We start from the raw sequence: 17,694 nt of genomic DNA on the forward strand, positions 1-17,694 counted from the left end.
TCTTTATATAATCATAATATTAGTAGCTTGAAAAAAAAAGAACATCATGAAAAAAGAAGCCCAGCTTTATGATCTGGCTCAAGATGATCACATAAGATCTACTCTGTTCTTCATTTTGTTTGTTGCTCATCTGATTTAAAAAGGAACGCATATTTCTCTTTCCTGTTCTCGCTGGCTGCATGCTGTGAAGATGCCCACCATTTATTTCGGCATTGTGCGCCCAGGTCCTCCGTCTGTTGACTTTTCCCTCAGCAGGCAAACAATGCTCTAGTGCCAAATGGGTGTTAACAATCTGGCTTCCTGGTTTCTGGCGAGGATAAATTGACACAATATTCAGCACATGGGTGTTTATTGTTGCCACTTTACTGGTGGCCAAGATAGAAGTATCTGTGCCAAGAAATCTCTGCTGGCAAACTTTTTTTTTCACCCACAAGTTTCTCTTTTTTTACCACAGGGGAAACTAGGTGTCAGTGCTTAGCAACCATTTGAGTAGATGAACACATGAATCATAATGATTTTTTTTTCCTTTCATCACCATATCTTGGATACTGCCTGCCCCAGATATTCCCAGGTCTGGAGAGTGTTGCAATATTTCAGATAAAGACAAATATAACCTGATTTATTAGAACAGTCGATGATTTTGTTTCTGTTATTTGTATGTTTTCTTGATGATAGTGGAGCTCTAGTAATGAAGGTTCCATGACATTTGCTCCCGTGGCAATTGCTCCCATCTGCATGCTAAGCCACACATAAATTCTACCCACAAACATAACCCAACCCTAATCCTAATTCTTGCAACTTAACGTAACACCCTATGACAACCGTAACACTAACCCTAAGTCCTTGGAAAAAGTAGGACCAGAGCAGCTGTCACAGGAGGAAATGTTGTGTCACCAGTAAAATGAAATAATGCACTCACCACCCTGTATTTCACTGATGATGATGATGATGATGGTGATGGTGATGGTGATGGTGATGGTGATGGTGATGGTGATGGTGATGGTGATGGTGATGGTGATGGTGATGTGATGGTGATGGTGATGGTGATGGTGATGTGATGGTGATGGTGATGGTGATGGTGATGGTGATGGTGATGGTGATGGTGATGGTGATGGTGATGGTGATGGTGATGGTGATGGTGATGGTGATGGTGATGGTGATGGTGATGTGATGATGATGGTGATGGTGATGGTGATGTGATGATGATGGTGATGGTGATGGTGATAATGATGATAATGATGATGAAGACGGTGATGGTGGTGGTGATGATGGTGGTGGTGGTGATGGTGATGATGGTGAAGATGGTGAAGATGGAGATGATGGTAATGATGGTGGTGATGATGATGATGGTGGTGGTGGTGTTGATGATGGTGATAGTGATGGTGATGTGCTAATAGTACTAGCTAATTATTTACACAAAGTGTATCAAAGTTGTGTTGAGAAGTTTGATTTCATCAACTTTCATGTTCACAGGGCACATGAGAGAAATGCTCTATTTTTGTTTCAGGGACCTGTTTCAAAACAAGGGATGTGTACGTGCATACTTGTGTTCACAAACATGTATGTAGACATTGTACTCAAATGTCCCCTTTCTCTTAGTAAGGGGATCATAAAGTTTTGGTTGAGACCTAACTTCAAGTTTCTAACATTTCTTTGCTGAGATAGTGAGAAACCTTTTTGAAATATGAAAGAGCATGTTATTCCAAGAGGGATTCATCATTTATTTGATGAAAATTGGTTTTGAAATGGCTGAGATATCCAAAACAGAGCAATCCTAATAAAAGGTGAGACCCACCTTTTATTAGGATTGCTTTGTTTTACTTTATGTTTGGATGTCTCAGCCATTCCAAAACCGATTCTCATCTAATAAACTTTGAGTTCCCCTTAGAAAAATATGCTCTGTATTATTTCATAAGTGGTTTCTCGGTATCTGGCAGAAAGTTAAAAGCCTATCCCTCATCCTCATCAATACTATACCATCCCTTTAACCCGCTGAGGACGAGTCCCGAGTATACTCGGGCAAGTGTCTGTTGGAAATGTGTGTTGTAGCAAAATTGCTCTGTCCTCAATGGGTTAAGTGACTGCTGTTATGGCAAAAGCTGTGATCATTTTTCTGTCTGTCCTTCGTCACGCAGGTGAAGACGGGATTTTTGAGCATCTGCAACGGTCCCAAGACCGCCCAGAGAGTACGAGTCCAGCTGTCCACCGAGACACTGACCTTACAGAAGGAGGAGACGTATGTGGTCAATCCTGTTGACCCCTCTGGTCTGCATGAGGTAAGATTTCGCCCAGCTAAAGTGACCGTTGGTTTAAGAGAAGAAGAGTAGTACTTTGATTAGGCTGGTCGTATGACAGAGAAAGTTTTTTTTTTCCCCAAAGTGTGTCTGTGGAAGGTTGAATATCAATTACAGGTATCTAAAATGGTCCTCATTAGCTATCTTTTAGGCATCTGTTGATTTTGTCTTCCTGCTTTCAATACAAAATACTTTTTCATTTGCAGGGAATTTTCTGCAAATGAAGAAATCATTCCACCCTTTTTTCCTTCATTACTATCATATCGTGCTATCAGTTCAAGACCAAGTGACACCTTGGTCCCATTTCATAAATGATGTTAGGATAGTAACTCTCACTGGAATTGCAATTTCCATTAGCAACAGCCAATCAGGAAGCTGGATTCTTGTCGTTACCATGACAATTGCCATCCCAGCAAGAGTTGCCACCATATCAACTTTTTATGAAAAGGGGCCGTGGTCAGCTGTCCTAAATAGGGACAGTGGAATTTTGTTTAATTTACAGCTGCTGACTGTCTGGGGGGAGGGGGTGGTGGGAGGGGGAGGGGTGAGGAGGGGGGGTATTGTAGGTACTTCTCTTCCTAAGAGGGCACTATTGGATGGCATCATGATCGCCACCATGTTTATTATGAAGATAGACAATGCGAAGCCAGTTCAGTGTCTATCAAAGTACATTTGCATATTTATGTGCAAGTTTCCACAGCTGAGGTAGTAGCAAGCAAATTTTGTCTGAAATTGAAGGATCAGTATGTATTAGTAGGCTGAACCACCCAAGAACAATAGCTGGTCCAGTGCATGCATCTAGATTGACATTTTATTGACCATTTGCGACCATACAATTCAGTTTCATTGGAACATTCAGAACACTGGAGATGCTCATTAAAGCATGGGTCTATGCTGGAGCACCCTCTTAAATCCTGCGTCCATCTCCCTTTGACCCATTGAGGACGGGCTGATTTTGCTACAACACACATTTCCCATAGACCCCTGCCTGAGAATACTCCAGACTCGTCCTCAATGGGTTAAGATTCCACTTCATGAAGATGGATGGTCCCATGTCATTGGTGGATACGTCACAGTCCCAGTGAATGAGAGGCCCGCAATCAACTGCCAAAGATGATATCTCTTGTTTGCAAACTATGACCCATTTACGTGCGCATTTCCATCTCGGCACGCAACTTGGCAGCGTCAAAATCTGGCTCCGCGAATGTGACCAACCTTGCCGTGCATAGTGGGCGAGCCTTCGTCTGCCCAAACCTCAGTAAATCAGATGGATCGCCCTTGATATTAAAACTAAATATTGATGTACAATGCCTGTCCACTGTTCACACCTGCCCAAATGTTATTCGTGAAATGTTGAGGAATTAAACCAAGCATTGAAGCACAACAATAAATGTGAGTTTCAAAAGTGAAATGCATCCATTGGTTTATCAGTGTTTGCAGTGTGAAAAATCTGGGCTGAGTGGTCCCTCCTGTCACACATGTCTCTGGTGTTGTCTAGAAATGAAGTGGTCGAAAACGTTTCATGCTTTGAGATGTTAAAAGTGTCTCAGTGGATAGATTTGCCAGTGAATAGACTTGCCACTGTACTAAATATTTCCCTGTTGACAAAAGTAATATTAGTAGAGCAATTCAGAAACTTTTAATTTGGATTGCAATATTTGTTCATACATGCTGGTATCTTTTAGAATGCATGCATTTCTGAGCTCTTGTATGGTTTATGTCATTTCATCCATTCATTTGGCCAAGTTCTTAAATTTGGTTCTGTAATCAAGCCACCACAAAGTAAGCAGTATCTTTTGAAGGTGCTTTTGGGAAGAAGGGATGTAGATTCAGACCAAAGACATTATTAGCAAGTGCACCAATTAATTCCCAGAACAATTTGCTCTCAGTTAATCCCAGTTTCCAGTGTTTAGTGCGTTTCAATTTGTCAGATCTAGATAGACAGCTCTTGAGAGGAATTGATAGTTCATTATACACAGCTAGAAACAAAGAGAGCTTCAAATAGTGTGGTAAATGCTTGCCTTTAGGTAATGTAGTGTTTGCAAACATGTACGTCATTCACTGCATTCCTGCGGGGATGGGGGAGAGGGGGAGGGGCAGGGGAAGGGGCAGGGGGAATTCCCCTCATGTTTCTATGTGCAGGTCGTATGCCGCTAAGAACATTGAGACATTGCGAACTAGACCACAATCCACATGGAAGAGATTGTTGACACGCTTCCATAGATTACCTCAGTCCAGTTTAATCTCCGTCAGCAGTTAGTGCCCCCATTAGAGGATGGAGCTAATTACGTGGATTTTAAGGTTTGTGTAGTGCTTAGGAAATTTAAACTGACAAAGACTCTCCATGTTTATTTCTAAACTTAAGTCACATAAAATGAAGCAGGAAACTGAATCTCATATACATATAAATTTTTGAATTTATGCCACAAGGAAGTTAACCAATATGGAAGACACTCTTGTTTATGAAATTCACCTTTACCAAACTTATGTTCTCCTGTAGTTATTCAACAAAATCCAGCTCTTCAAAATATGTAATTGACATTCTATCAGAATTAGGAAAGCTCAATTACCGATAGAGTGGGAAATGAAATCTTCTTGTGGTCAAGATGCAATGGAATGTATAAACGAAAGCAGACATTGAGGTGCAATTTTGTCATCAAAGCAAAGAATGTTTGACCTCAAGATTTAACGCACGCTGTTCTGATAGCAATTTAGCTGTGTACAGATGAAATGTCAGTGACATTGGGGTTGGAGGGAGGGATGGGGATGGGATGGGGGAAAAAATAAAGTGGAAGCAGCCTTCAATCTTCATCAGCCGTAATTATAAGATGGTGGTGTCCTGAAACCGAAGACTAGGTACCCCTGCTCCTCGGGCTGTGGTATCGCATACCCGGACTGCTTCTAATTGAGAGGAATGCGGCTAATGGCGGAGGCCAATTAAAACTACCTACTTGTCCCTGCGCTTGCAGCCTTCAACCGAATGCTGCCCTCGCTTGGAAAAGCATAACGCTGGTCATCGCAGTGTGTAGTGGTAGTAAAGCTAGGTAGATGCAAGTCATCCTAACACACAGCTCCATCTGCAGATGGCATTAAGGAGCAGAAAAGCCTGACATATTTTTATAGATTTTTACCCAAATGCCATGTGATTGTGTGAGGAGAAATCTGACTAATTATTTCCTAGGTGTAGATGAATAAGTGATATTCTGACAAGTTTCCCTGAGACAAATTGATCAATGCATTTGATGTAATCTCTCATAGTGACTACAAACTTAATTGGAAGATTTGATACTTATAGTTATACCTATTACTTTGATTCACTGTCCTCAAATATATGTTTTGAAATGAAGCATAGCAGCATCTACCTTGCAATGATACGCAATGGAGATTTTTTTTTTGTTTTTGAATTTAGAAATTGCCTTTTAGATGGTCTTTCGCTTTCTAGTCAAGAATTATGGCATAAGTGAGGCTAACCAATAAATTCTCAATTTAGTTTGAAAAAAACCTCACATCAGCTCAAAAGCATGTCCGAATAGCAGCAGAAATTGTGGTCATTGGCAAATGGCATTCTTCAGTTTTGTCTGGATGGTGATGATCGCTTGAGAGTCGTTTCTGTCTGGGAGTAAACAAACTCAACGAGGCCACTTTACACCGGGATGAATCTAGTTAGAGAAAGAACAAAAACAAAAGGCACCTTAAAGGGATGGTACAGTATTGGTGGAGATGAAAATTGGGCTTTGACTTTTTTTGCGAGATACCAAGAAAAAACTTATGAAATAGTACAGAGCATACCATTTTAAGAGGAATTCAAAGTTTGTTTGATAAAAATCGGGTTTGGAATAGCTGAAACATCCAAAAACAAAGTAAAACAAAACAACCGTAATAAAATGTGGGTCCCACACTTTGTCAGGATCGCTCTGTTTTGGATATCTCGGTCATTTCAAAACCAATTTTCATCAAATAAACATTGAATCCCTCTTGGAATTACATGCTCTTTCATATTTCATTAGAGGTTTCTCACTTTCTCACCAAAACATGATTTAAACCTGAAGTTAAGTCTCAACCAAAAGTGTACGATCCCTGTAAGTCCTCTTGGTTCTTGGTTGAGATGTGCTACTCACAATAGTGGGGTGGAAACAAAACAAAAGGAAAAAAACATGGATATGGTTGCCGTGGAGATTTCTAAGTAGGTTTATATTGTGCAGGTCTGATTTGCTGCTGCTTGCAAAATAGGAGCAGGAAGAAATCAAGGCAACCATTCCTATGACCCCCCATGCTTCCCGATGCCTAACGTGGGAGACTCATGTAACAACAGAAAAGAGATTTTCACTAGAGATTGAAATTCAACCATTAACAATGCCCCCAAACTGAAGAAGGTGAAGTATAATGTTCTCAAACAAGCAAGCACTTCAGAATTGCATTTCCCCATCCACCATTTTCCACACAGTAAACATGTTGATGTCTAGCAACTTTGAACACCTTCACAAAATGGCATTTTTTTTTTCTCTCCTTTGTATCTGAGTATTAGTATCAGTGATCAAGTATCTGATAATCAAAATTTCATACATTGTTCACAGTTTTTATAGCTGAAAAATGGACCATATGAAATCAACATAATTGAGGGTAATGGCAGATTTATGTGGTCATGCGATTTTTTTTTTTCTTTCGTGAGCAGTGCCGCGTGAAGCATTCCTTGTGTCCCGCTTTGTGTGTAGGTGCGAAGTAAAGTCATTCCCCACACCGTCGATGGATTTACCCGTGATTGCCGGCAATCTTCCAACCTATTACAGCCAATTTAGCCGATGACTGGAGACGGTGCAATCTCCCCTCTCATAGGACCATAATCACATTTTTCCGCCAGATGATGGCATCTCGCAGCTGGTTTCTTTCTCCCCGAGTCCCCGCATCGCCTCTCCTTGAGCCGCGGAAAAGCATCCTGATTTATGGCTCGCATCAAACCATAAGAGATCCTCCGCGATCTTCCCCCATTATTAAGTTTTTATTCGATACTTACAGGCACTTTCTCTCTTTTTTTTTATTAACCTTTCAGTCGTTTCCAACAAGAAAATTGCGCTCTTATAATAGGTTTAAAAGAAAGAAAAAGAGAGAAAAAAGGTGCATGGATGTAAATTTGATCAGAGATGCAATTAGATGCAGTAACAGCTGAGAGAAATGGAGCATATTTCAGTCCATTAACTCCGATGAAGGGGTGATAATTTTGTAATCAAAATGTTACCTCCCCTGAGAGGAATGTGCAATGTAAAACATTAAGACGGAAAGTGATTCAAGTTATTAGAGTCTATAATGGTGTCGGTGAATAATACATACTGCAATATCACTACAAAGCTAAAGCCTCTAAAATGTTATCTTATGACAGGCAAAGGTAAGGGGATTGGATAAGTTGTTTTTTGCAGTGGGTCTGAAAATTACAATGATTTTGATCAATTTCCCTTGATTTAAGTGCAAATTTGAAGTTTAAGGCATAAAGCAGGGATTTTTTTTTTTTAGATAATTAGTGTCTCAAACAGGTTTTTTTTTTTTATGAACTCCTCTTCATGTATTCAGGCTGGCTTTCCCAATCTTGCACCCCTGCAGTATGTGAAAGTTGCATGTAAGCCATGCAGAAACTTTTTGACAGTCAGCTGTACCTTTGAGGTTCTGACACAATTATGATTTTGCACATTGTCACTAGTTGCCAGGATACAGTCAAGATTTTGTTCTTTTTATGTTCATTATCCAAGAAAGAAAACCAAACAAAGCTCTTCTGTTTTAAAGGGAGCGTATAGTTTTGGTTGAGACCTAACTTTGGGTTTCTGTTATTTTTGGTGAGATAATGAGAAACCTCTCATGAAATATGAAAGAACATGTAATTCCAAGAGGGATCCAAGGTTTAGTTTATGAAAATTGGTTTTAAAATGGCTGAGATATCCAAAGAAAGAGCATTCCTGATAAAAAGCTGGACCCACCTTTTATTAGGATCACTTTGTTTTACTTCGTTTTTGGATGTCTCAGTGATTCCAAAACCGATTTTCATCTAATGAACTTTGAATTCCTCTTAAAATGGTATGCTCTGTACTACTAGTATTTCATAAGTGGTTTCTTGGTATCTCACAAAAAGTGAAAAGCCCAATTCTCATCTCCACCAATACTATACAATCCCTTTAATTTGTTCCATGAGGTTTAGGAATGTCAGCCTAAAAGGAATGCATCACCTATCCTAAATAGGTTCAAGATGATGTGTTGTGGTGATGAGAGTACAAATGCAATACATGATATAATACTGTTTGCAAGAGAATATTAACCCGTTGAGGATGGACTGATTTTGCTACAACACGCATTTCCCATAGACACCTGCCCGAGTATACTCGGGACTCATCCTCAGCGGGTTAAGCAGAGGGGTGAAGGTTGAAGTGTGAATTTTCTTCAATTTGTCTCCTTCTGCAAATGACAATACCAATGAAAATAGATATGCTTACATACTTGTCACAATGATAGGCACCAAAGACTTCAAAGGCTGTTTTTGTCTAAAACAAGAGTCATACGATGTACCCCCCCCCCCCACATACATACCCACATACACGCGCACCTCATGACCTTAACTCTTAACATGCCAAAGTCACAATTATCCACAACACAGTATACACAGATCCTATTTGGGTGTAATTCCTGTGGCTTGCTAAGATTAAATATGTGCATCTTTAAAGATTAAAGGTACAGTTTACCATTCGGAACAGTGATTTTAAAAATGTTCAAGATATCACATTTGGTGCATATGTGTAGGTCAGTTGCATCACAAAACATCCTACCATGTACAAATTTAGCAATAAAGCCAAATATTTAAGGAGATATCACTATTTTTCTCACTAAACCATACTGTAGACAGTTTAGTCGAGAAGCATTTTAATTATAACTATTGTTCACCTTTTGCAAATTTAACAATATTAACATCAATCGTACTGATTCAAATTTTTACATTCATTGTTTCTATCCCTAACTCACAGTTTAGAACGATTTTGGGACACTAAAGCTGGATTTTTGTTTCATCTGCAAATGGTATATAATACCTTTAATGTCTCTTCTCCCACTTCTGTACTTGATGGTTTAAGAAATGGAATTCCTGTTGTCCCAGTTTGTCAGCTTGTCACCATGTCTGTCCCCTCTCATCTTGTTCTGGATTGCAAGTCATACCAATGGTCACTTTGATGTCCACCCCTAGGATAATAGAAGTGATCTTGACCCATGTCCAGTCTTTCACAAACTGTCTACCTCAGGTGAATGATTGAATACCTTTGTGTTTGTTTTCCTTGGGCAGGGTAACGGAGCAGAAGTGGACTCAGCAAGGGTAAGTTTTCTCCCCATGTTATGATATGTGTGTTAGTTTTCTCGGTAACAGAAAACTGTCTCATTTTCTTCCCTGAGGGTTTTTTTTAGATCTTTTATGATTGTGATATTACAGCATGAATGGTTGCGTGTGATCACTGGTGGCACTGAATGTGTAGCAATTCCTGAAGCCACGACGATGACTAGCTCGTTTTACATTGATTGCATGCAACAGAACTCTGATAGGAAAAAAAAAATCCTTTTGCAATATAGTCATTGTTGCATATATCTATCAACAAATACCAGTGGATATAAATAGAATTGGATGCAATCAATAGTGTGATTCAAACTGCAGTTCTGAATGGCTTGCAGGCAGTTCAGTCTTTGTTACATGCAGCCAGATACAAATAGTCATAACTTTTATATCAAAGCAGTGAGTATGAATCACTACCCTTTAATACTACCAATATGTCTCTAAATATGTACAGCTGTAGGTATGGGTGTGTGCATATCTATGTGGTTGCAGGGGCGGATCCAGGAATTCTGTAAAGGGGGGGGGGGCGCAAACAATATTTCTGGTGCTACTTCCGGGTTTCTTCTCTTTTTTTTCCTTTTTATTTCTTTTGTTTTAACAACGAATAAAGAGGGAGGCGGCCCGGTGTGCCCCCCCCCCCCTGGATCCGGCACTGTAGTTGTGAGTTTGTTCTTCAATGCATCTATGTACATAGTAAATATTTGTTCAATTGAAAATTAATCGGTATTTGGTGTTTTTTTTTCAAGTGATCGAGGACTCTTTAGACTGCACCTGTTTTTAGTGATGTTGTGAGGACATCATGGAAGACTCTCAGTTGTAGGGCCTCTGGTTCAAGTCCCCTAGAAGCAGCAGTTACATGTATGTCCTTAGGGAATAGTACCTAGATCTTCTGTTCCTGGTCCTTTCCAGGGGACTGCATTGGCCCCTTGGTTTGCATTTTATGTGATTATTTTTAAAGGACAATGAATGCATCTCCCACCCTTCTCCATTCCAGCCCCCCCCCCCCCCAAAAAAAAAAGAGAAAAGGAATTCATACATTGTAGCTGACTTGTTCTTGTAATGAGACAATACAATCACAACGATAAGAACTTCTTGACCATAGACTGACCATAGAACTCTGACCGATGTGATTTACTCTTCATCACCTTACAGGAGCGAACGGTGACAGTAAGGAGGCAAAAAGTCGGTGGACTGGGACTCAGTATCAAGGTAAGCTGGGTGAGGGCACCGAACCAGCGTCCTGGCCAATGATCCGGTAGTCTCTGGGATGCTAATCATGTGGTCAGCCAAGTCACGCAAGCACAAGTTTCTATGTGACAATGGACTGGTATTTTATTAGTGACCAGTCATATGTAGCATATCAATGTTTGGCCTCGATAGTAACTGTGCACATTTTACACTAAAGGGTAGGATTCATTCCTGCATGTGCAGGACCATAGACATTTTTACACTTCTGTTTCATACAACAAATAATGCACAGACAGATGACACAGAATTTGTCTCCCCATGACAGCTCTGAAGAAGGAAATGTGATGTCATTTTTCTAAAATACCATTATTTAGTAATAATTCTTGCGGTTCTCCTCACTTATGTACATCTGTACATCATTTATTTGAATTTTCACAGTATGCTTTGTCCCTTGACATCAGGGAAGACATTTACCAAACAAAGACTGACTATTTTAAGAGCAAAGACTAACAAGAGAAGATAAAGGACAACAATACTTCTGTAACATTGAAAGAATGAAATGAACTGAATGATTGAAAAGATAATGTGAAGAAAGATATTGTGTATGGCAATATCAGAGCATTTTCTGTGGTTTAGTATCATATTGAAAAAAGCTCATTCAAAGTTGCCAAGGATCTCAAAATGTGACAAGTAGATTGGTCAGAATCGTCTTTCTTGTTTGCGTTGTCTAGGAGCTATTGGGATTGAAATCAGCGTCTGAAATGTTTGAAGTACAGTGTGTCATACTGTACTCTAAGAGTGACTGGTGTGTTGGTTTGCCCAAGTGTGAGGAGATGGTGAAAATGTGGAGGTGGTTGCTTCCGAAAGATGTGTTGCCTAGCAACCTATTAGCTTTGTAGTGGGAGCTACTTTTCCTGTCTGGCGTAGCCGTTAGGAGGGTGCACCCCATAACACAGCTTGGTTGACAAGTGAAATGAGCTCTGCATATCGATTTCTCGGAAGGCACCCATCTCCTGTGAGGTAGGAACAGGGCAAGGGAGGGGGGGCGAGGGGGATCCACATTATAGTACGTATACATTCTTTTTTATATGAACTTTGTTTTTACCCCTTTATACTGGTGACACTCAGTATATTCCAGGGCCAGCGGAGCATTTTCAAAAGTGTGTGTGTGTGTGTGTGTGTGGGGGGGGGGGGGGCACTTCCTGGTTTCATGAGCTAACAAGCCAAAGAAAAAAGAAGAAAAAAAATGTCTTCAGCTCATCTCTCCCCTTCCACTTCCGGGTTTCTTCAGCTGACAAGCAAAAAAAAAAAAAAAAGGTCTTCAGCTCGTCTTTCTCCTTCCACTTCCAGGTTTCTTCAGCTGACAAGCAAAAAAAAAAAAAAAAGGGGGGGGGGGAGTCTTCAGTGCAAAAACATAATCTTACCGTGCTCACACCTCAAGATCTCTACCTATTTCTTTTTAGTGAAACTTACGTACTTCCGGGTTAAAAATAGTGGGGGGCCCAAAGTGATGACAGCTTATGTATTCTTATGTATGGTGCACAAAAAGTGGGGGGCCCAAGCCCCCCTCCCCGGTTCCACCGGCCATGTATTCAAGAATCAGTGAGACTGGATGAACACTGCAGAGCAAAGTATGGTAATAATGAATAACCATCTTCAGTGAGCAGATGTTTATGACCACCTCATATGATGCAAAAATCATGCACAAAATTCTTTACATGGCCTATATGTGTCTCCAGTCTTTATTTTGCCCAAGGAAAAAGTGTTCTGGCAGATTTTAGTGCAGATGATTGTTGTTACTTGAAATGTTTGCATTAGGTTCACACCATTAATTGCAATGATTTTTCATCGTGTGTTTCAGTCATGAGAATCATAGTTTGCATGTGAAAGGGTCCTTTGCTCGCTGTGTGTCTGTCTTGGGCCGAGCACATGAGACAGCCTCAAACGGGGAAGGAGGATGAAGAGCTGTCTGGGAGTGATGGATGTTTGTTGACTGAGATTAAGGAGTATCAAAGGGAGATTGGTTGCGCTGATGGAAATTTAGTCTCCTAGTCCAGGATGGTTGTCCCCGGTGCGGTTGTCCCTATTAGATGCGGTGGATTCCAGTTAATGAGATATCCCGCATACTTAGCATGGTTGCTTTGATCCCGAATTGTGCTTGACCACATACCACCCGTAATCCTGCAATATGGATGGGTGAATTGAACAGCTAGCTTGATGACTTATTCCAAAAAGAATTGCTCAACAAATTGAGTTGCATGGAGTCATATTGGCAAGAGAGAAGTTTGAATTCCAATCATTGCGTGTAGTAATAGTAATCACATGTAGTATCCCCCAATACTTATTGCAAACAAAGAAGATCATTCTTTAATGTTACTTTAAAGATACATTGTACTAGGCAGAATGAGTCGAGTTCTTCATAATTACTGTGTAACTCATTCACTGCAAGATGAACAGACACTCACAGACTCTTCATGGAACCTACCAATGTCTGGTAGCTGAGGGATTAACCACATACCATACTCTCTTCTCTTAATGAGCAGTGCCCCTTAAATAGTCCTACTCAATTAACCCTGTCTGTGTGAGGGACTTTATAGACAGTGTGTACAATATAGGGTTTTTTGTGCCAATTGACATTCAGAGCAAAAGGTTTTCATTTGTGTGATGTGATCGTCATCAGGAATCCATTGCCCATCCTGAGTAAGATTTAGGGTGTATGGATCTTTGTTTGTTTTTTTTTTACTAAAGCTCATCTTTGACAAAGAATTTGGTTTTGCTCATGATTGGACCTTAAATCTCTCGAAGAGTTGAGCTCTCCTAAAATGGAAATGTTCAGACAATAAAGAACAAAATGGTTTCCCCCATTGTACACCACCTCAGGATACTGTAAAAGTGGAAATTTTTGTGCATTTCGTGCAACCAGAAACTATCATGAAAATAAAAGCATGCAAATGGTTTTGCTTGTCATATGTTACAGTAGTTGATACATTGATTCCATGGAATTAAAACCATGTAAAACTCATCTTACCCACCCAAGTACGAAAACTGACTCATATGAAAGTATCCACTTTTGCTGTAGTCAATTTATGGTAGCCATGTACAGTCACCTCTGCTCAACCCTGACAAGCTGTGAGTATTGTCCCAATGAAGTGACTCAGCCAGTTAAAGGTAAGGAGATCAGAAACTACCCGGTAAGTCATCTGTGTACTGAATGAAGTTCTTGTACCTGATATATAAGCGTAGCGTGTCTTAATAACCGAAGTCACATCCTTCCAAGGAGATGTTCTCCTTTTAAACCAGTTGCAGTCTCAATTAGAAAATGTGTAGCAGCCATGTTTGTATTCTGCTTGGTTTCTGTACAGGGAGGAGCAGAACACAATATCCCGATCTTAGTTTCAAGAATATTCAAGGACCAAGCAGGTATGTCTGATCTTCTATTCTTTACCTGTTGACTCCAAGTTATGTTCACTCCCCATAGGCTTAACACATAGCACCCATGGTTCCCACACAGAGTGGGTTAATGTTGTGCTAACTGGAAGGAGTATTCATATAACTGTGACTCCTGTTTCCAAACTTTGTTGGGATTCAAAAGAAGAATAAACTTTGTGTTGCTTGAGAACTTTTTCTCACGTGATAGATATTAATAGCATTCATAGGACCCCTTTGAAAATCAGCCCTGTAGTTAGTGCTGAAAGGGCACTACTTCCCAAGAGTAGAAAATGAGTGCATAAATGAATAGTCATTATGTCTCTTTTCCACTTGAAATCAACTTAAAAGGCATTCATTACTGACCCAAGCCAATAACTTTTGGTTTGGTATGGGAAAGTTGATTTGGTTTACTGTTTCTGCACTGTCAGAAATAGGTATACCATTCAAATACAGTCCAAGTTCTGTAAAACCAGAAATATTCGCGGCATCAAACTTTTGCAAAATTGTAGCCAACTGCAATTTTGGGGGCATGAAACCTTAGTTTGTTATTCACCCCTGACATTCAGTGGCAACGTGCAAACACTTTTGCATGCATTTTACCTTCGCAAATCTTTGCTCCTCACAAAAATTCATGAAAGTTTCATGCACACAAAAATATCTGGTTTTGCCGTACAGATTTCAGCATGGAGAAACAATGATCAATGTTACATGAATGTACATTAGAAATGTTAGAGTAAACAGTAATAAATGCCATGCAGGGATTCAAGGTATATTTTCATATCTTTCCTTTCAAACCAACAGATAATTTTAGCAAAGCTTTTTCTTCAACCAAGTGCAATCTACATGTGGAATTTATATGCAACAAATAGGCTTTGAAAGAGTTATCTACCTTTGATATGAAATAAGAAATGCTGACTTGAAAGTTAGGAATTGAAAATTGCAGTGAAACTATTGAGAATGTCAATGGCCTCAAATTTTCTCTCTTCATCCTTCTCAAAATTTCTGGCTGAGATGTCAAGTATACATACTTGGATTTCACCTTCCATTATTAAATCATTTGTATATTAGATATTAGCATATTGACCACATATGATCATGTGATGTGAATATTTTCAGGCTCTCGCAAAAATATTCAATGAACATTGACCTACCAAACCTGAAATATCGTAATGTTTGATAGTCTCATGTACTAATTGTAAATTCTATTTTTTTCTCTCTCTGATTGTCTGTCTACTCATCTGCTTGTCTTTGTCCATGTCATCCTCCATCCCCATGTCCCATTACCCCACCCACATGACCCCAACCACCCCACCCTAATACCCCCATCACTCCCACGCCCCCCTTTTCCCCACCCCACCTTCAACTTCAACTCCTGTTACATACTCCGCAGCTGATCAGACCGGGGAACTGTATGTAGGCGATGCCATTCTGAAGGTATGTGTGTGTTAACTCCTAATGAAGGTTAAAAAGTGCGAAGCCCTTCATGGTATAACCTTGTATGTATGTGTGTATGTGTGTGTTTGTAGGTGTGTGGGTGCATGTATGCATATGAAGATGTGTTTATACAGCTGTGGCATGCAATGCTGTGCAAAGATGTGTGAATGCTGGCACTCAGCATGCATTTTTACATGTTTAGTTTGAACTTCATGTGCAAGTGAACTGTACCTAATAGAAGTTATTTGCCTGATGGTTGATGTGAAGTGCTAGCTGTTATATACCTTCTCTTCAGTTGGTCTTTTTTTTTTCTATTTGATCAATGGATGAAGAGTGTCAACTTCCGTAACCACCAATTACTAGTGGTCCTGCTGTTTATTGTTTTTAGACCTGCAAGACTACAGTGGTTGTATATGTGACCGTGCATCACAAAACGAACAAAAAGTCGCACACACTGATTTTGTGTGAGGACTGAAAATAGGTGAAATGGGTCAACCGAGCCTATCTTGACTTTTTCGTATTTTCTGAAAGAGCAAGTCTTCTTCTACATTATGCTAAAATTTAGGATCATAAAATGGGCAGGAAAGTGTGTTTGTTAGCAGTTTATCTTGGAACATTTTTTGGCAGAATAGTGTGATTAAGTGTTTCCTTAAAGTCCCCTTTTCATTTCTTAAAAACCTTGTATACACTTTTCACTTTCAACTCCTATAGCTTTTGAAATGATGATGCTACTACTTTGAAAGTTGGCATTAATTAAGAACAGAATGTGTTAATGAGGCATGCTTAATTTCAGTTTAATCTAAAAATCCCTTCATTGTTGTTACTCCGGTGGTTTACATCCTATTTTTCTCCCATTCAACACACAACCAGCATGGCTTGGTAAAGATTAAACGCTGGAATAGACACTGTACTTCAGAACCTCTTTTCTCTGTTCACACTTTTCCTGAGTGTGTGCTTTCTTTCCACTATTTAGATAGGTTAGGAGAGTCCATTTGATTTGAGTAATACATCATTTTAAAGCTTAAAGTCTGCTCTTTCAGAATAAGCTCTTAAGTAAAATTTCATGTCTGGCGATTTTTTTTTGTTGGTGTTTTGTGGTGCAGGGTCACATATGGAGGGGACGATATGAATTAAGCTGCGTTTACACCATGTTCTCTGCAGTCACGGCAGTCACGTTTCAGGCCACAGTGTACAAAACTGGATGGATGTGAGACCACGTGGTGGGACAGGATGGCAAACGTGACAGGCCGTGATTACCATAGATTCGGTGTCATATCTTTATTCAGTGAAATAATTTGCCATGGCAGTTCTGGTACTAATGAGAAACCTTTAAGCCATAGTAAAATGGGGTCAACGCAACAGAATGCGACAGCACATAATATGCCGTGACAAAACTTGGCGGCAGTTCGTAGTGGTGGGGTGCAGCAAAAAATATTATGTAGTCTCGCCTGACCAGACGCCGTGAGAACAGCATCTGAAAGCTATATGTTCACCTGAGCAAGGACTGGAACGAACATGAACAATGAATATGAAGGGGGAAAAAACAGAAGAATATCCCATCTACCCACGGCACGCCACACTGTACACGTTGGGCAAACGGGGCTGCCGTAGGCATCAGGAACATGGTGTTAATGTAGCATAAGGTGGGAGGGTGTTACAGCGCATCTTTCCAAAATGTTATGGTGCTCTTAAAACACTTCACAATGCATCATTGCACCAGTCACTGGAGTAAAAATCGCAATTCAAGTTACTTCCAAGGTTTCCTGCTCTCATACAATCAGCATGAGACTTGCAAACACATGTATCAACAAATTCTGTCGCATTATGATAAACAAATTCTCATACTGAACCCTAATGATAGAAAGTAAAAGAGAATATTTTCTGACATTGTGAACTGAACATTTGATATGTGCAAGCTCAAAGTATTGAGGGATGCTGCTCCTTTGGGACTCACTTCATGCTTTATGTATGCCAGCTTTAATCTTGATAGAATTGATA

The 17,694-nt window shown here is 40.0% G+C and overlaps 1 protein-coding gene across 1 annotated transcript in view; it reads left to right on the plus strand.

Moving 5' to 3' along the window:
* LOC139714554 (gamma-2-syntrophin-like) overlaps positions 1-17,694 on the plus strand; it is a 52,304-nt gene that overhangs the window by 12,514 nt on the left and 22,096 nt on the right. The window contains exons 2-6 of the mRNA XM_071626251.1: positions 2,136-2,276; positions 9,604-9,633; positions 10,798-10,854; positions 14,196-14,253; positions 15,653-15,696. Of these exons, the coding sequence (XP_071482352.1) occupies positions 2,136-2,276; positions 9,604-9,633; positions 10,798-10,854; positions 14,196-14,253; positions 15,653-15,696 (330 nt within the window). The remainder of the gene's footprint in view (positions 1-2,135; positions 2,277-9,603; positions 9,634-10,797; positions 10,855-14,195; positions 14,254-15,652; positions 15,697-17,694) is intronic.

Source organism: Diadema antillarum, unplaced genomic scaffold (genome assembly GCF_040938485.1).
Source record: "Diadema antillarum isolate AM-2024a unplaced genomic scaffold, OU_Dant_1.0 scf00000045, whole genome shotgun sequence".
NCBI classification, from domain to species: Eukaryota; Metazoa; Echinodermata; class Echinoidea; order Diadematoida; family Diadematidae; genus Diadema; species Diadema antillarum.